At 43.8% G+C, this 22,505-nt stretch overlaps 1 protein-coding gene across 2 annotated transcripts in view; it reads right to left on the reverse strand.

Annotated features, from left to right (window-relative positions):
- Nucleotides 1-217: 217 nt before the first annotated feature.
- Nucleotides 218-22,505, reverse strand: part of vps9d1 (VPS9 domain containing 1) — a 45,090-nt gene continuing 22,802 nt past the window's right edge. For both annotated transcript variants that reach the window (XM_084169100.1, XM_084169101.1), the window contains 15 exons: nt 21,800-21,872; nt 19,328-19,528; nt 19,082-19,244; nt 16,978-17,092; nt 8,706-8,768; nt 7,876-7,928; nt 7,481-7,568; nt 7,252-7,337; nt 6,661-7,130; nt 6,414-6,543; nt 5,658-5,863; nt 5,291-5,369; nt 3,037-3,141; nt 1,854-1,970; nt 218-714 (listed from right to left, as the gene is read on the reverse strand). In XM_084169100.1, the coding sequence (XP_084025226.1) occupies nt 1,859-1,970; nt 3,037-3,141; nt 5,291-5,369; nt 5,658-5,863; nt 6,414-6,543; nt 6,661-7,130; nt 7,252-7,337; nt 7,481-7,568; nt 7,876-7,928; nt 8,706-8,768; nt 16,978-17,092; nt 19,082-19,244; nt 19,328-19,528; nt 21,800-21,872 (1,944 nt within the window). In that variant the 3' untranslated portion in view covers nt 218-714; nt 1,854-1,858. The remainder of the gene's footprint in view (nt 715-1,853; nt 1,971-3,036; nt 3,142-5,290; nt 5,370-5,657; nt 5,864-6,413; nt 6,544-6,660; nt 7,131-7,251; nt 7,338-7,480; nt 7,569-7,875; nt 7,929-8,705; nt 8,769-16,977; nt 17,093-19,081; nt 19,245-19,327; nt 19,529-21,799; nt 21,873-22,505) is intronic.

Consider the following 22,505-nt stretch of genomic DNA (forward strand, 5'->3'; position numbering starts at 1 on the left):
CCTAGTTTTCTTTGGCATTATGTGTGCATTATCTTAAAACATCTCCTGAATGCAAGGATTAAAATGAAACTGGAATCTAAACACATCCTGGTCTTAATTTCCACATATCATCTCCTAAAATAAGAATAATTTATCATAATATACTTTAAGCATCTACACAATCATTTATCAAGCCATGCTTTTTTTAGAGTTTCAAAAAGAGATACATTTGGCTCTATGGTGGTACATAGTGCTTTAATCAGACATGAACTGAATAAAATGACAGGGTCAGTTCATAAATGAAAGCAATAAAAATGTGCAATATTGGACAATAGCGATAAGATATTTTGCAGACTTCAGTGACAGATGACATAAAGCTTCCAGTACTTGACCTAAATGCCCCTCAAATAAGGGGACTCATAACCAAAGACACTGTAGTCCATCCAGACCATTCCACATTGCAGCTAATCCAAGTAACAATCAACAGGCCATGTCAAATCACTTGGCTGAACATAAACATAACTTGAAAATCATGACCAGCCCATCAGAACAGAACCATTGTTGCATAGATGAACTACAGTTCAATAGGGATCACTACACACCGAAGTGTAGGGTCCTTTCTTGCGCAGAACATCTGAATTAAGTTGAACGGTGGTCCAGTCTGCAGCTAACAGGCACTGCCACTCCAGAGCACTGCAACAAGGGGAATACTGGATTCCATTTCAAAGCAGCACCCTGAAACAGCAAACAATAAGTGCTCAATTCATTGGTACCCAACACCCAGATACACAATGTGAGACCTACAATGTGCTCAAGCTACTGTATTTAATGGATGCACTTTCAATCAATGACCTTGTGGGTTGAATGTTCTTAGGGGTAGAAAAGTTGCTATTCACTTGGTCCAGGGTTGCATTCCGATCCTTTACCCTTCTACCCAAAGTATACACTTGCTTACACCCCACCATGGAGTTAAATGCATTGGATTAGCGTAAGCATGGGCTAGGGAGTTTCCCTTTTACACCAGTCCATTCCTTCTGACATCCATGAGGGGTGAAAGAGTGCACACTTCAGAGAGAAGGGTAGAGAATCAGACTACAGCACTAGCCTGCACCTCCATGTTATGCAGAAGTGTAGTACTGAGCCCATGTGTGTTGTTATACAGAATAATTTCAGATCAATAGGAGCTGAACTAAGAATGACAATAATCCCCAAATTAGATGAAATTCTGTAAAACATTGATTGGCCACTCAATGAGAAAAGGCTACAGGTACACTCCAAATCACTCCAATTCACCCCCCTTTATATCCAAGGCGACAACGGACTGTTCCATTTAGGACGCACGAATTGGGAGGAGATCGGATTGACATTTAAACTAAATCTGTTATTCCATCTGAAATGTGAAACAGAGGAGTCCTTCTCATAACTGAACAGCCTTGCATAACTGACAGCTCTGCAGACAGAGCACACTTTTAAGTCAAATGTTTAGTTAGCATGGATTAATGATGTCACAGGGAGTTTAGGTGGGACTGTTTGATGATGTCACATAGAATGAATCCCTGTGTAAATTCTTCAGCTCTGGGAAGATTGCTCAAGGGCCCGCTATACTATACGACTCATCCAACTTCATAGATACTGAGAACAATGCACCCTCCAACCCCAATCAGTTCAATCACTTCTAGTTGGGCCCTTTCTCAATGTTATCATAGAATTCTCAACTTAACATTTCACTTCAATTTACCATTGTTTAGGGTAAGATAAAAACAATTGAGATTAAAAACAAATTAATATTGAAGAGTTGCCTCTAAACCGGATGCATTTGAGAAAGATCTTGTTTGTACTCAGTGTGACTTTTAATAATCTTGGATGTATATTACCTGTATCAGGTGAATTTAGTGTTGTGCAACTGAAATCCTCCTGTGTGCAATGACTCCACATATTGCAGAGCACTTTGCATAGAGGTCAAGCAGTAGCCCTCCTCTCCAATCAGATACCTGAGATAGAGAAGAACCGTTAGAACTCTCTGCACCATCATTGTACAATTTACAGACAGATCAATAAAAGAAAATCAGCATTGCAGATTGAGTGATTGAATACCAACACCTGATATTTTATTAATTTATTCCATTTTGCTCTTAACAACAAATCAACGCTCACATCATTCAATCACATTTCCTTCTGAGGATTATCATAAAGATGGTTTTATGCAACAAGTTTCCTCCTCATATCCGACCATACCATGACTAAACAAGGCAAATGGTCCAGTAAAACAATAGGTTTTTTCCTGGCCCATCTGTATGTAAAAGGGGAGGGAAGAGCAGATTCGTGGGGAGGATGAAAAGGCAGGATAGTAAGCAGGGTGGAGGTTTTCTTAAGGGAGCAGTGAAAGGCCTGAGCCTCAAGTCAACTCTGGGTGACCTTAAGTTAATGAGACCAAGACACGAGAGCAACTCAAGCCAGGGCAATGTGTGTGTGAGAGTGAGTGAATGAGTGAGTGAGAGAGAGAGGGAGAGAGAAAGAGAGATCGAAAGATATCTATCCCTAAGCGTCTATGGTGGGGGTGGGCAGGGGGCTGCGTGCTTTTATAGGAATGTAAATAACATCTCCCCATCCTCTTTACTTTTTGATGAGTCATTCTGGAAATCACAGCAATAATTCCTACATGGGGGCCCACCTCTGTAGGGCCTTGGACCCAGTGAGCCCAGCCTTCCCTACACTCTGCTCTTCCAAACCACTGAGCTGCATAAACATCAAGTAGGCTTTTATTTGTATTTTTATAGGGAAGGAAAACCAAACCAGAATATCCCCACATTCCTTCATAACTGCCAATCTAACCAGCTTGTTAAAGGCTGTTTTTACTAAGATAAATAGAGCTCTCGGGTGTGGTCTGAGCTGACACGCAAGGGGACCCTGATACAGACTAAGCCAGAGGGTGACAGTCTCCAGAGTCAGGAGTTGAGATTGGAGGGGGAGAGTAGCGTATCGCAGGTGCAATGGAGTTGGGGACACGTTTTCTGTGAGGTGAACTTGGCTTTAAGTGTGTGTAAATTGGAGACCTACCCTTCATGAATGAACTCCTCCAGGGCAGCACACTCTGACACCAGCTGAGGCAGCTCACAGTGCAGAGCCACATAGGAGAGGATGGGCAACAAGTCATCTGCCCCACTGACAAAGAAACAGAAGAGGAGGATTTGTTTAACAGAAAACCAAGTAATAACAAACAGTTAAAAACGAAATCAAATTCTATTTGAAATGGTTGTGTTAGAATATCAAGTGTTAAAAAAAGTATTATCTGTTGTGGTACACATTTCCACTGATGATAATGATAGCATCCCCACTGGTCCAGTGACCCTTGTTCATCACCCATCACACGCAATCACAGATTTCTTTGCGTGAGAAGGTGGATGACTGTCCCCTTACTGACCCAGCCAGAGGTAACCAAATCCCTGGCACGCAGGTTAAAAGAGGTGTGGACCGTGTCATATAACCCAGGGCTCAAACTTTACAGTTTACACCCATAATCACAACACACGAAACCACCCCCTTATTAACTGTAAATACGCACTGACCCATACAAACACATTCCTAGAACCTTCAAATGAGTGTCTATAAATTCCAGTGTTAGCATAAATATCAAATTAAGGGGCAAACGTGAAGTGTCATAACACAACCAGTCATAGACAAAGTTGACATAATTGAAAAGCCATTACAGGGTTGTTTATCTAAAGAAATCGGATCAAAATCAAAACTGAAATGGTCAATTTGAGAAAACAATCGAGATATTGAAAAAGAAAAAAGACAAAGTGAAGAGAGTAGAGGAGTGTGAGGGAGAGAAAGAAAGCGAAATTGGAGTTGGTTCAGACAAAAGAGGATGGAGAGGACAAAATGAGCCCCACCTGGTCAGAAACAAAAGAAAGAACGAGACTAACAATGAATGAGGAAGTTGGCTGCAGACTGTGTGTGTGTGTGTGTGTGTGTGTGTGTGTGTGTGTGTGTGTGTGTGTGTGTGTGTGTTTGTAAGAAGGAAACTAAAGTGACAGGAAAAAAGGGAAAATGGATTGATAATGTTCACACATGCGTACTGCATTCATACTTTTATGTGAACACTTTTTAAAGTAATTAGTGAGAATAATGGTCACATTGAACCCATTAATTCTGCAGTCCCAAACTGACTCCTCAGAATAGGAAGCACTTCTTTCAATACTGTTGGAAACCTTTTTCTTAAATTGAAACACTCTGAACCTTAAGAAGCAATGGAGAAAAGATATTCCCCCCGAAAAAATGGACACTGTTGGAAACAGTATGCCATGTCCAAAACCAAACAGCACCCCAAAATATCTTGACTAGACCTAGCTGACTAAACTCTACTCCATGGTGAAGGAAGTTTCTGATGAACTCCACTAACAGAGTGGAGCAGAGACCAGGCTTTGTGGAATTCAGCTCCGACTACATCAATACAAGGAGACAGATATAGAGCATGAGCTTTTTTCTCAATGCCCCTAACAAACATTAATATGAGAGAAAATGAGCGAGACAGAGATTTGTTTTGTTGGTCCTGGGTTGGGGGGGGGGGGGGGGGGGGGAGCATGGAATTGAAGCCCACATCCTCCAACAGTTTAGTTTTAAAGGCGCCTTGTATAAGCTCCTGCAATGGGCCTATGATGCAGACAGCCGTTTACTGGATGTCATTTAGATAGCTTGTGGACTGGCTCTTAAATGTTTGTGATCTACCTCATCAGTTTCCTGCCTACACTAGCAAACCTCATTAAATCCTCAAGTAGCAGACCCCTAAATCAAGCAAACAACCCAGTAAACTTCCTCACTATATTACTCCCCCCACCCCAACCTCAAGCATGACTTAGCATCTACACTCTGTATTCCTTCAGTAGAGCTGCTTTCCCTCCCACGGCTCCTTGGCTAGCTGGGACCTGCCTGGGTAAGTTCCAGACAAGGCGACCCACTTTGAGGGTCGGCCAGGATGGGGCACTCTGCAGGGGGCAGTGATCCTTGGCCAGACCCCTGCTGCGCCTGGCCTTAGTGAGCCCTGATGAAGTCTGACAAGGCGACCACTGACTGAGGAAAATTATATTAGGATACTCCCCCACCCCCCCCCAAAAAAAAGTCTGTACCGTAAGTCCTAGTCTTTATAAAAGCACAAACAGAAGAATGGGGGGAAGAAATTTTGAAATATAAATAACTTTATTTGAAATGTGAGTGAGTGAGAGTGAGAGAGACCTGAGAGGGAAATCAGCATGGTCCAGCACGTGTGAGCATGTTCATATCCATAAAAGCAATGTTGTAGTATTAGACTCACATGGCTGCTGTTTTGGATTCCGGCTCATGAAGGCAGCAGTAGTCCTCAGCACAAGCACATATCAGACGCAATGTCCGAACTGCAACAGAACAGCAAGCAAAACAAAGGTGACTAATAGATAGGCATATGGAAAATATCAATAATTAGACCAAACAAGTCAATTCAGCTTCCAGCCTGTCTAAAATAAAGAACATTGTGTAGTGGATGTTATTGTGCCAGAGAGACATGGATTTTCCCCCCCATGGCATTCATTCAGCACAATAAACAATGGTGCTAGTAGAGATCAAATGCTTCCCTTGTATGAGCAATGTGAAGAACACTTCCCACACTATCATTGTCCAGTGAGGGTTTTAAGGGGCTCACTCACCAATGCACTCCAGCTTTCTCTGGGGACAGCAATCTCTGCACAGCAAGCGAAGCTCCTGCACTGCTGATTCATAGGGGTAGGAACCATGCAGCACAACAGGGTCCTGGGGGTACAGTTTCGATGCGACACCAACGTCACCAGGTGAGGCGTCCTGATACAGCCTCATACTGGACTCAAAGGACAGCTCCCTCTCTCTGTGGACCTTCCTGCATAGTCCAGCCAGGACACACAAAGATACAAGGGGTTACTATGACTAACCAACAGGTTTTGTGACATGATTGACACCAGCTGTCATACTGAACTACTTTCTAAATGGACAATAGATTGAATAGATCAACGAATGGTTGCACAACAAAGTTGTAACAGGTCTAGTAATCATCTCACTGCACTGATAGCATAATCAACAATAGAAGAAGAGGGAACAGTTTCTACTTGTAGCCTACTGACGCCATCTACTGACCACTGCCTGACATCCGACTCATTTTGCATACAAGAGATTTCAATCATCATCATCGCTGTCATTGTAAATAAGAATTTGTTCTTAACTGACTTGCCTGGTTAAATAAATAAAATAAAAATCACAAAATATGTGCATGTGATCAGAGCAGCAAAATACAGCGTTGGACTGGGTTTTAGTATAATGGCCATTAAAAGTGTAATTTAAGAAGTCTTATCAAACAGTGACTGTAAATTAAAAGACTAGAAAATTGTAATAAAGCAAAACGGAAGGGATGATGAGACTTGAAGCTGCATTACCTGAAGAGGACCAAAAGAGGGCTCCAGAGGGGAGTGAAGAAGGCTTCCTCTATGCTGGCCACACACAGGTCCTTAGAACTGGCCGTGTTCAGACACTCAAATGAGAGCAAACACAGAGACAACAGTTGATCTGGAACCCACAAACAAATATGTTCATTAATTTCGGTTGATATGTTTTCCATTAGAGAACACATCCCCTTGACATCTTTGCAAAACATTTCCTGATAAAGTGAGGTTTACTACTAACCAATGGCAATATGGATGTCCTTCACTATAGCCTTCAGGTGCTTTTTGAGAGCACGCATCTCCAAGTCCTGAACGAGGGACTCCTGATCCAACTGTGATGGTTCAAAGGTCATGTTAGGGTCCCTATGAGAGGGGGCCCGATCCAGCTGTGTCAGGAACTGCTCTAGATCCTCAAACAAATTCTCCCTGTCCAGAGTATGGGGCTCATCACTATCCAACTCCTCCTCGTTGGCATTATGGTCGTGGGAGGAGGAGATATTGAGAGAGGCGTCGGAGGACAGACTGTGACCCGTGCCAGATTTTGACACGTTCTGATGAGAGTCTGAAATCAACAAGCTCTGAGCACTGCGGGAGGGTTTCATGGGCAGGGCAGGACTTGCAGGTAGACTCTTGCTCACGATTGGATAGAGCCTGTTGTAAACTCTGTACTGGAGACTTTTCAGTAGCTTCATCACAGGGTGGTCTGGACAGCTAGGATACACAGAGCACACAACACAGAACAATACAAATTACTCCTCTATTCAAAAGGAAATTAAGTAACATTATGTTTGGCAAGATTTATGACTGCCTTGTGATGCCTCGTGTTCAGTACCTGAGAAGACATGAAACAAGGCCAGAGACCAAGGTGGCATCATCAGGATTTTTCTTGAGTTTGGCTTTCCAAAACTTGGGCCAGTCCTGTAAGTCAAACACATACACAGGATGAGGACAACTCGACAGCAGTCACTTAACCAATAACCTTCTCATTCTCTGAAAACAAACACTAAAGTTCACTTATCAACACAAAGGCTTGTCAAGTTGTCACTGAACTCTGAACTCACATGATCTTGTTCATATTCCAAAATATTTGTGTACAGAACACGTTGTTCCTGTTCTTCTGCAGTAATTGTTCCAGATGCGGCAAACCTCCTGCATACAGCACAGACACATTACTAATCTGATATATGGATGTAACTGGAGCTCAGCTCCAAGCACCACTTCAATGACTTTCATTCATACTACATATCAGAACACTTAAATCATAGGTGGATGTAAATTGAGTACTCAATGAAGGGAAATGGTTCGGGAATATTCGATACTTAACGGCAAGTACACAACTATTGGCTTTCTGTTCTGATTCTAATCCCTACAAAGTTATACTTCCATTAGCCTGTAAAGCCATACAACTGTGATGTGTCCCGAGCTCTACTGTCAGAGGGGATGAATGAATGCTCACCTGTTGGCCTCCTCCTGCAGCCTCAGTCTCCTTTCCTCCATCTTCCTTTGGAGCTTCACACACATTAAGGAAACCTTCCCAAATGTCCACTGGATATAAACATAATATAGCAGCTCACCCCAAAGCTACATGCCTACCACCATGGGCAACCAATATTATTCATTATCTCAGAAGGTGTTTACTTTCAAACAACCAATAGGTCAATCACTATAATAGATGATATAACCCTTTAGGGTCCTCCTTGCGTGGGCTGTGGGGGTGTCCGGTACGCCAGTGCATGAGATGTCTGGAATGTGTGTTCCAAGGGTCACACGTAAGGCTCCTTGAGCCCTGATACCATCAATTGGATCCTGGTTTACTCAAGTGGATAGTCTTACCCAATAACCCCTAGACTTATATAATAACAAACTGACCCCGAAAGTCTAGCCTGACGAGTCAACAACTCACACCAAATTCTTCCGCTGCTCTGTCATTCGCTACATACTTTAGTCTGAGACTGCCATCATTAAAATCATTTGTGATAACTAGGGGCCTTGTTCAAAACAAGGTCATCAGCGATTGGATCGTCTCAAACCAATCATAGTATCAAAGCCAATGACACATTTTAAAACCGCCGCTTTACCCACATGTTCTGGCTCCAGCCGAACCCACAAATCAGACGGCCCCAAATGTGTTCGCATTCGGTGAAGGGTCGTGGAGGTCCTCAGATCCAGACTCATTGCGGAGAAGAAACTAATGTCCGTGGGCGTGGCGTAGCGTTTTGCTGGAGCATTGAGGCTTGGTAGCCAGGCAACCGAAAGTCCACATTAAATTACAGAAACGAAGGATACAGCATCTTGCCTGGCCTTGGCAATAATCAGGTTCTCCATCATCTGCCTCTGAAGAGAGAGAGTCTGCAATGAAAGAAAATTAATACATGCATGTCAGATATCTCACACACAATGTAATTAGTAAATAAGACAAGTAATATTTTCCAGGAGGCAGAATTCTTGTTGAAAGGTAAACATAAAAGTTATTATCACCTCAACACTACAACCAGTATTAGCCTGAGGTCGGCTAACTGCTGGCCAATTGCATTATATATGGCTTATCAGGGTCTGAACAACGAAACGTCATAGTTTAAGGGTTGTCATTGATTGCACTCTTGAGTAGGCTACTGGAGAAGTCACTACTAGTCACCCTGCGAGTACATACGCGGAAGTCTGTGCTACATCTCTTACTGCGCGAAACGCATCATTGGAACAATTAAACTACATGGATATAAAAAAAAGTATGTGGACACCATTTTTTCATTAATATGGAGTTGGTCCCCCCTTTGCTGCTATAACAGCCTCAACTCTTCTGGGAAGGCTTTCTACTAGATGTTGGAACATTGCTATGGGGACTTGCTTCCATTCAGCCACAAGAGCATTAGTGAGGTCGGGCACTGATGTTGGACGATTAGGCCTGGCTCGCAGTCTGCATTCCAATTCATCTCAAAGGTGTTCGATGGGGTTGAGGTCAGGGCTCTGTGCAGGCCAGTCAAGTTCTTCCACACTGATCTCAACAAACCATTTCTGTATGGACCTCGCTTTGTACACGGGGGCATTGTCATGCTGAAACAGGAAAGGACCTTCCCCAAACTGTTGCCACAAAGTTGGAAGCACAGCATCGTCTAGAATGTCATTGTATGCTGACTTCCCTTCACTGGAACTAAGGAGCCTAGCCCGAACCATGAAAAACAGCCCCAGACCATTATTCCTCCTCCACCAAACTTTACAGTTGGCAATATGCATTGGGGAGGTAGCGTTCTCCTGGCATTCGCCAAACCCAGATTCGTCCGTTGGACTGCCAGATGGTGAAGCGTGATTCATCACTCCAGAGAATGCGTTTCCACTGCTCCAGAGTCCAATGGCGGCGAGCTTTACACCACTCCAACCAACGTTTGGCATTGCACATGGTGATCTTAGACTTGTTGTGCGGCTGCTCTGCCATGGAAACCCATTTCATGAAGCTTCCGATGAACAGTTCTTGTGCTGACGATGCTTTCAGAGGCAGTTTTTCGGTAGTGAGTATTGCAACCGAGGACAGACGATTCAGCACTCAGCGGTCTCATTCTGTAAGCTTGTGTGGCCTACCACTTCGCGGCTGAGCCGTTGTTGCTCCTAGACATTTCCACTTCACAATAACAGCACTTACAGTTGACCGGGGCAGCTCTAGCAGGGCAGAAATTTGATCAACTGACTTATTGGAAAGGTGACATCCTATAATGGTGCCACGTTGAAAGTCACTGAGCTCTTCAGTACGGGCCATTCTACTGCCAATGTTTGTCTATGGAGATTGCATGGCTGTGTGCTCGATTTTATATACCCGTCAGCAACGGGTGTGGCTGAAATAGTCAAATCCACTCATTTGAAGGGGTGTCCACATACCTTTGGCCATGTAGTGTCCCTTCACAAATTCCTATAGTCTTTTCCAGTGAGACCGCAGATCCATGTGGCCGTTATGTCGCTGGAACATTCTTGGCATCTAAATCATGGAATCTTTTTTTTTTTTTTTACCTACTAAAACGCTTGGGAACGAAGTAAAAATAGTGTTGACATGACAATGCGACCAGTGTCCCTTAAAGTGCCCCCGAAATACTGACTATTATTTTTATTTATTTTTACCCCAACGTTCTCTCCCCAATTTCGTGATATCCAAATTGGTAGTTACAGTCTTGTCCCATCCCTGCAACTCCCCTACGGGAGAGGCAAAGGTCGAGGAACATGCGTCCCCCGAAACACGACCCTGCCAAGCCGCACTGCTTCTTGACACACTGCTCGCTTAACCCGGACGCCAGCCGCACCAATGTGTCGGAGGAAACACCGTCCAACTGGCGACCGTATCAGCATGCATACGCCCGGCCCGCCACAGGAGTCGCTAGAGCACGATGGGACAAGGACATCCCAGCCGGCCAAACACTCCCCTAACCCGGACGACGCTGGGCCAATTGTGCGCCGACTGGGTCTCCCAGTCGCGGCCGGCTGCGACACAGCCTGGGATCGAACCCAGATCTGTAGTGACGCCTCTAGCACTGCGATGCAGTGCCTTAGACCGCTGCACCACTCGGGAGGATGTATACTCACTATTTCTGAGAAGAACATTTGTTTCGGTTTTATGACTACCGGTATGATAAATTAACACAAGAAAAAACTGCACGCTGTAGTTTTTATTCTGACCGTATCTTGCCTCAATCTCTAACCTTCACGGAGTCACTAATCCTATTAATTCAACTGGAAGGTCAGGATCCAGCAAACGCGCCAAATAAACTCCAAACGTACCTGATCACCTTGAAGATGAAGGTGCGTGACCGAGGTCAAATTAGTTTTAGCCTATATTGGATATTCGGTTCTCTCGTCAATAGCTATTGAACCAAGCATAATAATAATAATAATAATAATAATAATAATAATAATAATAATAATAATAATAATAATCCATTTAGCAGACGCTTTTATCCAAAACGACTAACAGTCATGCGTGCATACATTATTTTTTTGTGTGTATGGGTGGTCCCTGGGATCGAACCCACTACCCTGGCGTTACAAGCACCGTGCTCTACCAGCTGAGCTACAAACATGCCATGACTATGAAGATGGTATACTCTGAATCAGGGGTGGAAGGAGAACAATCCACAGCTTAAATAAATAAATACAATATTTCAGATTTCAATCTTCAATAGCTCTTACACAAAGCATGCCATGACTATGAAAATGATCTATTCTGAATCGGGGAGGATGGACAGAAATCCATGGCTTTTTGTTGTTGTAGAATAAAAAATAAAAAAAATAAAAAATCTGCGTTCAATTTTCAATAGCTCTTAGACAAAGCGTGCCATGACTATGAAAATAATAATCTAACCCCCCCAATTAATATCCATTATGATCTAATGTTACCTCGGTAGGGGCGTGAACCTTGTATGGATTTGCATGCCACTAGTCACGTGCACGCATGTGATTGTGCTTCAATGGAAAGCCCAGAGTATTCTATTTAACAAAGATAGATACAGGAGTCAATGATGTACACTTGCGTCCAGCATAAATAATTAATTATCTTCTTTCCATGTTATCAGTCGACTTCATTTGAAGCTGGTTTCTGCTGGTCTACATATAACATAACAGGGTCACAGAACTGAGGGACATCATTTAGGTGGAAGAAACATGAGGCTGAGCTCTTCTTCTCTGATAGAATGGTGTTCGCACTAATTTAACGTGCATGTCGCTACCTACTTTACGGGTAGTGAACTGGATACTTTTTTTATCCATTGCGGAATGGTTAAATAAAACGACATCACACAAAAGACAAAATTAGATAAATAAAAAAAAACATCCCACTTCTTCAGTCATAGTCCAATCCAAATCACATCCCTACACAGGCTCAGGGGCCTGGGAGTGGGGGGGGGGTAATCTTCAGTCAGTATTCCCTGCAATGTTTCAGTTGTTAATTCCTGAATACCCAAATACCTTGCAGCCGCAGATACAATTATGTCCAGTTTCTTGTACTTCTTGTTCGATTGGGCAGTACAATTAATCACTTGCACAATAAACGCCACAAAATCCACCTCCTTCACTAACAATGTATCTGTATCCTTCAACTGGTGAACGACCTGCTGTACAGCCCAGATCCGTGCCACTTCAAACTCCTTCACCCTAGCAAAGCACTCCGGGAATTCGGCAACGTGATTTCCACCACAATTGCAACTCCGTAGATCATCACATTCTTCACCAATATATTGATTTCGTCAGAACACACTTGATACATTTTGCAATTTCGGCACTTCACAAACGCTCTTACTGCGTATCTTACGTATCCCAGCTTCACATGAGTAGGCAGATACTTCTTCAAACATCAGTAAAACCGATTGACTTTCCTCCTTCTTTCCATCTACTACACGGTTTAGGCGACATGCTTTAACCACTCCTGGAATCTTCTGCATAATATAACTAACCACAATGTCCAAAAAGACTCCAGATATAACACCTTTTATCGGTGCTGAAGAACTGTAATATCCAATGTTTCTCGGTGTCGTGGCTGAACAAGGACAATATACATCTAGCTGGTTTTTCTATGAATCAGCAGGACAGAACGGCAGCGTCGGGTAAGCTCAAGGGGAAGGTGTGTGTGTCTTTGTTAACAACAGATGGTGCGCAATCTCTGATATTAAAGGAAGTCTCGAGGTTCTGCTCACCTGAGTTAAAATACTTAATGATAAGCTGTAGACCATAAGATTTACCAAGAGAGTTTTCATCTATATTTTTTGTAGCTGTCTATTTACCACCACAAACCGATGTTGGCGCACTCAACGAGCTGTATAGGGCAATAAGCAAACAAGAAAATGCTCATCCAGAGCCGGTGATTTTAATGCATGAAAACTGAAATCTGTCTTACCTCATTTCTACCATCATGTCACCTGTGTAACTAGAGGTGAGAAAACTGTAGATCACCTTTACTCCACACACAGAAATGCATACAAAGCTCTCACTCGCCCTCCATTTGGCAAATCTGATCATAACGCTATCCTCCTGATTCCTGCTTACAAGCAAAAACTCAAAACAAGAAGTACTAGTGACGCGCTCAACACAGAAAGTCAGATGAAGCTGATACTAAACTACAGGACTGTTTCGCTAGCACCTGGATTCATCCGATGGCATTGAGGAGTTTACCACATCAGTCTTCATTAATAAGTGCATCGACGACGTCGTCCCTACAGTGACCGTATGTACAAATCCCAACCAGAAGCCATGGATTACAGGCAACATTCACACTCAGCTAAAGGCTAGAGAAGTCGCTTTCAAGGAGTGGGACACTAATCCGGATGCTTATAAGAAATCCCGCTACGACCTCAGACGAACCATCAAACAGGCAAAGCTTCAATACAGGACTAAGATCGAATCCTACTACACCGGCTCTGACACTTGTCAGATGTGGCAGGCCTTGCAAACTATCACAGATTTCAAAAGGGAAACCCAGCCACGAGCTGCCCAGTGACACGAGCCTATCAGACGAGCTAAATGCCTTTTATGCTCGCTTTGAGGCAAGCAACACTGAACCATTTGTGAGAGCACCAGCTGTTCTGGACAACTGTGTGATCACATTCTCTTAAAACAGGTTAACATCACAAGGCTGCAGGGCCAGACTGATTACCAGGACACTTACTCAGAGCATGCGCTGACCAGCTGGCAAGTGTCTTCACTAACATTTTCAACCTCTCCCTGACCCAGTCTAATACCTACATGTTTCAAGCAGACCACCATAGTCCCTGTGCCCAAGAACACCAAGGTAACCTGTCTAAATGACTATCGCCCCATAGCACTCACATCTGTAGCCATAAAATGCTTTGAAAGGCTGGTCATGGCTCACATCAACAACATAATCCCAGACACCCTGGACCCACTCCAATTCGTATACCGCCCAAACGGATCCACAGATGAAGCAATCTCTATTGCACTCCATACTGCCCTTTCCCACCTGGACAAGAGGAACACCTATGTAAGAATGCTGTTAATTGACTACAGCTCAGCGTTCAACACCACAGTGCCCTCCAAGTTTATCACTAAGCTAAGGATCCTGGGACTGAACACCTCCCTCTGCAACTGGATCCTGGACTTCCTGACAGGCCGCAACCAGGGGGTGAGGGTAGGCAACAACAGCCGCCAAGCTGACCCTCAACACGGGGGCCCCTCAGGGGTGCGTGCTTAGTCCCCTCCTATACTCCCTGTTCACCCACGACTGCGTGGCCGTGCACGACTCCAACACCATCATTAGGTTTGCTGACGACACAACAGTGGTAGGCCTGATCACGGACAACAATGAGACAGCCTATAGGGAGGAGGTCAGAGACCTGGCAGTGTGTTGCCAGGGTAACCACCTCTCCCTCAACGTCAGCAAGACAAAGAAGCTGATCGTGGACTATAGGATACGGAGGGCTGAGCACACCCCCATTCACATCAACAGGGCTGTTGTGGAGCGGGCAGAGAGCTTCAAGTTCCTCGGTGTCCACTTCACTAAGGATCTATCATGGTCCACTCACACCAATATAGTTGTGAAGAGGGCACGACAACGCCTCTTCTCCCTCAGGAAGCTGAAAAGATTTGGCATGGGCCCTCAGATCCTCTAAAAGTTCTACAGCTGCACCATTGATAGCATCTTGACTGGCTGGATCACCGCGTGGCATGGCAACTGCATGGCATCAGACCGCAAGGTGCTACAGAGGGTAGTGCGTATGGCCCAGTACATCACCGGGGCCGAGCTCCCTGTCATCCAGGACCCCTATACCAGACGGTGTCAGAGGAAAGCCCTAAATATTGTCCAAGACTCCAGCAACCCAAGTCATAGACTGTTCTCTCTGCTACTGCACAGCAAGCGTTACCGATGCACCAAGTCTGGAAACAACAGGACCCTGAACAGCTTCTACCCCCAAGCTATAAGACTGCTAAATAGTTAGTTAAATAATTAACCAAATAGCTACCCGGACTATCTGCATTGACCCTTTTTGCTCATCACATACACTGCTGCTACAGTTACTGTTTAGTATCTGTCCTGTGGACTATTCACTTTATTCTTAGTTATATGTACTGATGGGTTCTGACTTCTAAACTTGAAATATCCTTATTGATGTTACTGAGGGAGAGGGGAATGCAGAAAGTTTACATTCTGTCAGAACATGTTATTGTTAGATATTAGGTATCTTATGGAGAGGAGAAGGGCCACAGTCTGGTTTCAGTTGTTGGGTTGTAATTTGAAATACTTGCTACACCAGAAGTTAATGGTTATATGTAGGAGGAATGGTGGGCTTGGAATGTTACTAAGTAAGGGAAATGGCTTTGGTTGGTTGCGGTCACTGATAAGGTTGGATAGCTGTGGATTAGTGAGGAATGGGGGCCGAGGTCAGGTCACATGAAGGGAGAAGGAACAGTTTATTACCCACATCACTTAACTCCTGCCTAGCAACAAAGATGTAATGTTTAGAGAAAAGGAGGAGACTCTGCCTAAGGTGGGGTATAAATACTTGTGCTGGTGGGAACATGTCTTTGTCTTATGCAGCTGTGTGACCCAGTGGGTGAATAAACTTGGATTGAGCTTTTTCTAGTTGTCCGTTAGGTTCTAAATAAACAGAGTAAAAACGAACAGTACATATCTACTCAATTACCTTGTACCCCTGCACATCGACTCGGTACTGGTACCCCGTGAATATAGCCAAGTTATCGTTATTCATTGTGTATTTATGATTACTTTTCTAATATTTTCTCTATTTTCTTTCTCTCTGCATTGTTGGGAAGTGCCCGTAAGTAAGCATTTCACTGTTAGTCCACACCTGTTGTTTACGAAGCACGTGACAAATAAAATTTGATTTGATTGCGCCGAAAATAAAAAGCTCTCCATTTCAGATTTTGATCATTTATAGAGCCACAATGCCTTCTCCTTCTGCTCTTTTGAGACGCAGGAAATCAAAACAAAACCACTCCTGGTCCCTCTGACTGACTGCCTTTCTTAATGCCTCCTTTAAAATCTTTGTGACCTCAAATGGATCATTGTTGATGAATTGCACTCCTACCAGGAACCGAAGTTAGTTTACAACTTTGCTCTTTTTGCTCCATTTTCGTTATCACCGTCTTCCATTCATTCTCAACGACTTCACTCAAACGCGCGCCATCAGAATCAACCAGCACTTCCGCCATCTTCCCTCCTGAGCGCTCGTTGGGTCCAACTTTGATTTTATACCAACATCAGATGGTACTCGTGTGTGTGTGTGTGTGTGTGTGTGCATGTGTCTCAAACTTACAGTATATGTAGTGAATATAACAGCGGTGTGGATTTCACAACCTTTCTGCTTTACTTTGTATTAAACTGGGATAAATTGAGGGATCTTCTTAGTAAACTGGCTGCCATTTTCATTCTGAGTTTAATACTGTGTGTCATATTACAGTAGAACAACAAAGCAAAAAAGAAAGGTTGTGAAATCCACATAGCTGTTAAATCCACTACATAAAAGTTTGACACACACACACACACATTGTTCAACTCAATGTGGTGTGTGGTGTCTGTTTGGTACAAGTGACATAATAACACACAAACACTGACCAGAGATGTCTTCTGTGTACGGGCCTGAGCAGGGGGCAGTCGGGCCAGACGAGCTTCATAATTTGCTTTCAACTTCTGGTTCAACCGTGATGCCTCCTCTATGGGTGTAAGCTCCCTTTCATATACACAAAAACATTTTACAAAATGTTTAGTCACATGTTAACAAAGGTTTAAAATGTAGCAAGTCTACGACTGGGGTGGGCATACAATGTGCATTTCAGTTCTGTAGTATTAAAATACTCTGCATTAATCAACTCTGTATTAAAGGAGTTACATGTACAATTTTTGCATTGTAATTTCAGAAAATGTCCATAATATACACTGAGTGTACAAAACATTACGCCTCTTTCCATGAGGGACTGACCAGGTGAAAGCTATGATCCCTTATTGATGTCACTTGTTAAATCCACTTCAACCAATGTAGACGAAGGGGAGGAGACAGGTTAAAGAAGGATTTTAAAGCCTTGAAACATTGATTGTGTATATGTGCCATTCAGAGGGTGAATGGGCAAGACAAAATATTTAAGTGCCTTTGAACGGGGTATGGTAGTAGGTGCCAGGCGCACCGGTTTGAGTGTTTCAAGAACTGCAACGCTGCTGGGTTTTTCACGCTCAACAGTTTCCTGTGTGTATCAAGAATGGTCCACCACCCAGAGGACATCCAGCCAACTTGACACAACTGTGGGAAGCATTGGAGTCAACATGGGCCAGCATCCCTTTCGGCACCTTGTGGAGTCCATGCCCCAACGAATTGAGGCTGTTCTGAGGACAAAGGAGGGTGCAACTCAATATTAGGAAGCTGTTCTGTTTTGTACGTTCAGTGTATCTGCAGTAATAGCGGAATTTGATTCACAAAATTGTAGCCTTCCTATTTCACAACAAAAGATGGTCTGCCTCTTGTTGTCAAATGGGAAAGCTGCACCCTCCCACTCTTCCATCAGCATCATGCAGAGGCTTGGTAATGTGGGGATCTTTTTCTTGTAACTGGATGTGATACCTAGCTTAGAAAGAATGCATTAATGATTAAACATAAAAGGTTTGTACTGTACTGATTTAAATTGTTTAACCTAACAAGCTGTGATTAATGTGAGGAGCTGTTTTAGGGAGTAGGGGGAGATAAGAACTTGTGTCTCAAAATATTAGACTACACTGCCTCTTTGTTGTCTGTGAACCGTCCAAGGACGTAGGTAGAAGGAGTACAGGGGAACAGTGTCTATGGGTGATGACTCTACAGGTTGTGATGATAACAAACTTATGCCTGGCAACAGTGTGCAACAGTGGAGCGCCAAGGGGCTGAGACCAGCCTGTGCGCCAACGATTGGCTGAGTAAGTCTAAACCGCGCTCAGTCTCTACTCTGATTGGCCAGCAGGGAGCGGGAACTATCTCTGTCAGAGTATTTTAAGAAGAACTCATAACAATGGCTTAGTTCTCTGAGTGCCCTGCGTGGTATTTCAGTGGACCCGTATATACGAACATCATATTTACCATTGAAGTGGTTTGCATTAATTAAAATACTAGTCTATTTTAGAAGACGTGTATTGACCTCTTTTGTTCCAAATACCAGATTTGAATTGACGCAACTTAACAGTAATCTCCTCAGGAGCAGAATCAACAACGGCAGACTTGGGTAGTAGAATTCTCTCTGCCATTTATTTTAATGTCAGTTTATGAGACAAAACAAGTATAGTGTAGAGAATCATTGTACCATCTAAACCGATGTGAAATATATTTTAAATAACCACAAATATTGTATTTTCAGCTGTTTGAAGCTGGTGTACAAAACAAAGTAAAAAGATGCAAAAGTGGGGAGGGGACAGGGAGTAAAGCCAGGAAAGGGGGAGAATTGTTTGAATTCAGGTTGTGTTGTTGCAATTCGCCTAGTTTTCACAAGGGGGCTGCATTCTACACATAGATTATTTAATCAACTGCCTCTGACAATGTAACACATTTTTACAGTGACAACCATTCTCTAATAAGAGTTGACTTCTGATGTAGGCGTCTCATGAATACTGTAAACAGAGTCCTTCTGCTGTCACGGATGGGCTATTTATATTTCCCATTTGTCCCCTGATTGTTTAGTCCTCAGTTTCTCTGATAACTCACTTTCTGGTGTCCTGTGACTTCACTGTCTGCAACCTCTGGAAGACTTCTGGGGGCAGGAAGGGGGAGAAATCCCCTCCACCCTCAGAGAGAACTCTGCGGTGTCCAGGCCTGGGGTTATGTTTAGGCCCTGAGTCAATAAACATCTCTTGTGGTTGTGGCAAAACTGGAGGAGGGACAGGAGGATGATACATTTAGGAAAAAAGTCATTTGAAAAACGTTGCAAAATATGAGGATAAATATATTTACCAATCTTTCCAGGGCTTACTGCAACAGATGGGGCTAAGGCTGTGGTCAGGCTGAGTGCTGCTGAGTTGGTAGGTGTGGTGGTGGAGGAGGGAGGGGTAGGGGGTTCATCTCTCTTTCCTATGAAGTACTTGGCTCTCTCCAAACACTGCTCAGCCAGCCTCAACATATTTTCCACCTCTACTGCTACCATCTCCCCCTCCTCTGGGTGAGGAAAGAGAAAATAAAAATAGCAGTTATACAAACTTAATTAAAACAATCAATGCTAAGAACTGATTATATTTCCAAATCTACATGGGAGTACAACTTCAAGGTTGACATAGTCATGACGTGTCGTTGTTTAGTTTAGGAGGGAGTAAAGGTATTCAAATGAATCAATGTGAGGGCATCCTGTGCTTCTTTACTTGTTGTCTACAAACAAACAAACCCACTAAACTAAACTCATCAAAAAAATAAAACGTCCTCTCACTGTCAACTGCGTTTATTTTCAGCAAACTTAACGTGTAAATATTTGTATGAACATAACAAGATTCAACAACTGAGACATAAACTGAACAAGTTCCATAGACATGTGACTAACAAAAATGGAATAATGTGTCCCTGAACAAAGGGGGGGTCAAAATCAAAAGTAACAGTCAGTATCTGGTGTGGCCACCAGCTGCATTAAGTACTGCAGTGCATCTCCTCCTCATGGACTGCACCAGATTTGCCAGTTCTTGCTGTGAGATGTTACCCCACTTCCACCAAGGCACCTGCAAGTTCCCTGACATTTCTGGGGGGAATGGCCCTAGGCCTCACTCTCCGATCCAACAGGTCCCAGACGTGCTCAATTGGATTGAGATCCGGGCTCTTCGCTGGCCATGGCAGAACACTGACATTCCTGTCTTGCAGGAAATCACGCACAGAACGAGCAGTATGGCTGGTGCATTGTCATGCTGGAGGGTCATGTCAGGATGAGCCTGCAGGAAGGGTTCCACATGAGGGAGGAGGATGTCTTCCCTGTAACGCACAGCGTTGAGATTGCCTGCAATGACAACAAGCTCAGTCCGATGATGCTGTGACACACCGCCCCAGTCCACGACGGACCCTCCACCTCGATCCCGCTCCAGAGTACAGGCCTCGGTGTAACGCTCATTCCTTCAACGATAAACGCGAAGCCGACCATCACCCCTGGTGAGACAAAACCACGACTCGTCAGTGAAGAGCACCTTTTGCCAATCCTGTCTGGTCCAGCGACGGTGGGTTTGTGCCCATAGGCGACGTTGTTGCCAGTGATGTCTGGTGAGGACCTGCCTTACAACAGGCCTACAAGCCCTCAGTCCAGCCTCTCTCAGCCTATTGCGGACAGTCTGAGCACTGATGGAGGGATTGTGCGTTCCTGGTGTAACTCAGGCAGTTGTTGTTGCCATCCTGTACCTGTCCCACAGGTGTGATGTTCGGATGTACCGATCCTGTGCAGGTGTTGTTACACGTGGTCTGCCACTGCGAGGACGATCAGCTGTCCGTCCTGTAGCGCTGTCTTAGGAGTCTCACAGTACGGACATTGCAATTTATTGCCCTGGCCACATCTGCAGTTCTCATGCCTCCTTGCAGCATGCCTAAGGAACATTCACGCAGATGAGCAGGGACCCTGGGCATCTTTCTTTTGGTGTTTTTTAGAGAGTCAGTAGAAAGGCCTCTTTAGTGTCCTAAGTTTTCATAACTGTGACCTTAATTGCCTACCATCTGTAAGCTGTTAGTGTCTTAACGACCGTTCCACAGGTGCATGTTCATTAATTGTTTATGGTTCATTGAACAAGCACAGGAAACAGTGTTTAAACCCTTTACAATGAAGATCTGTGAAGTTATTTGGATTTTTACTAATTATCTTTGAAAGACAGGGTCCTGAAAAAGGGAAGTTTCTTTTTTTGCTGAGTTTACTACTCCAGGACTTATTTAATGTCCAACCTCCGGAAACAATTTTCTAAATTCTAAAAGACAGCCCAATTTGTCCACTAATTGGTCTTAATCTGATCAGCTCTGAAGAAGATCTGATGTGACTGGTCAAAAGAGCAGAATTGGGCTGCCTGTGTAAACGCAGCCGTGGAGAAAAACATACATCATGGTATGAGCAGCATCTTGACTGAGCTCAGATGTATTTATTCTTTATGCTCAGCGGCTGCGTTTAGACAGGCAGCCCAATTCTGATCTTTTTACCACTAATTGGTCTTTGACCAATCACATCAGATATTTTCACGTCAGATATTTTTCAGAGCTGATTTGATCGGTCAAAAGACCAATTAGTGAAGAAAATATCAGAATTGGGCTGCCTGTCTAAACACAGCCAGTGACTGCCATAAAGATGTAGTTGCAGTCCCATCTTGAACGCATCAGAACTCTCATTTTCAGAGCACATCTTGAATGAAAGGAGATATATTTATGAATTGTCCATTATTTAGTTTTGCATAATGGAATATAGTCCAGGTCTCATCTTACTTCCTGATACAGCATCCTCCAGAAGAACATGGGAGATGAAGTTGATACTTCTCAAGTATTCACAGTAAGCTTCCTAGAGAGAAAAAGTAAGCTGTAAAACTTCCAACAGTAGAAATATAATAGCATTACATCATAGAGATAGAACATTATCACATAATACCAAAAGGGCAACTACTGTAACAAATGATATTGCCGCTGTTACATTCTTATTATTTTACAACGATGATGACATAGTGAAAATATTGTTATAAAATATGTTGCCACAGCAGAGAGAAGAGTATGATTGCAGCCCGCAATTCGGGTCGTTCCTGCATCTACTTCTATAGGTCAATTTTTAAACTAGGACACCGCTAGTTAGGCGCAGTGTTGCCAATTTAGCGACTTTTTCACTATATTTAGTGAGTATTCAGACCCCTCTAGCAACACATTTTCAAAAAAGCAACTAGCGACAAATCTAGCGACTTTTGCTGGTGTTATTGGAGACTGATGTGAAAGCACGTATCGTTCTTACTCTTCTCAACGAGCAGCGGTGCTGCCGTGGGCCCCACCCCCGTCCCCGTCCCCGTCCCCGTCCCAAAGCACTCACAGGCGGCCCAGTCCTCGCGCAGCAGTACCTCCCAGCTGCAGTCAGAGCAGGAGATGTTCACCCCTCCGCGTCCAGACTGCAAATGAATCACGCATGCGGGAAGCCGCCGCTGGCTGATCC

Source organism: Coregonus lavaretus (genome assembly GCF_964263955.1).
Source record: "Coregonus lavaretus genome assembly, chromosome: 9".
Classification (NCBI taxonomy): Eukaryota; Metazoa; Chordata; class Actinopteri; order Salmoniformes; family Salmonidae; genus Coregonus; species Coregonus lavaretus.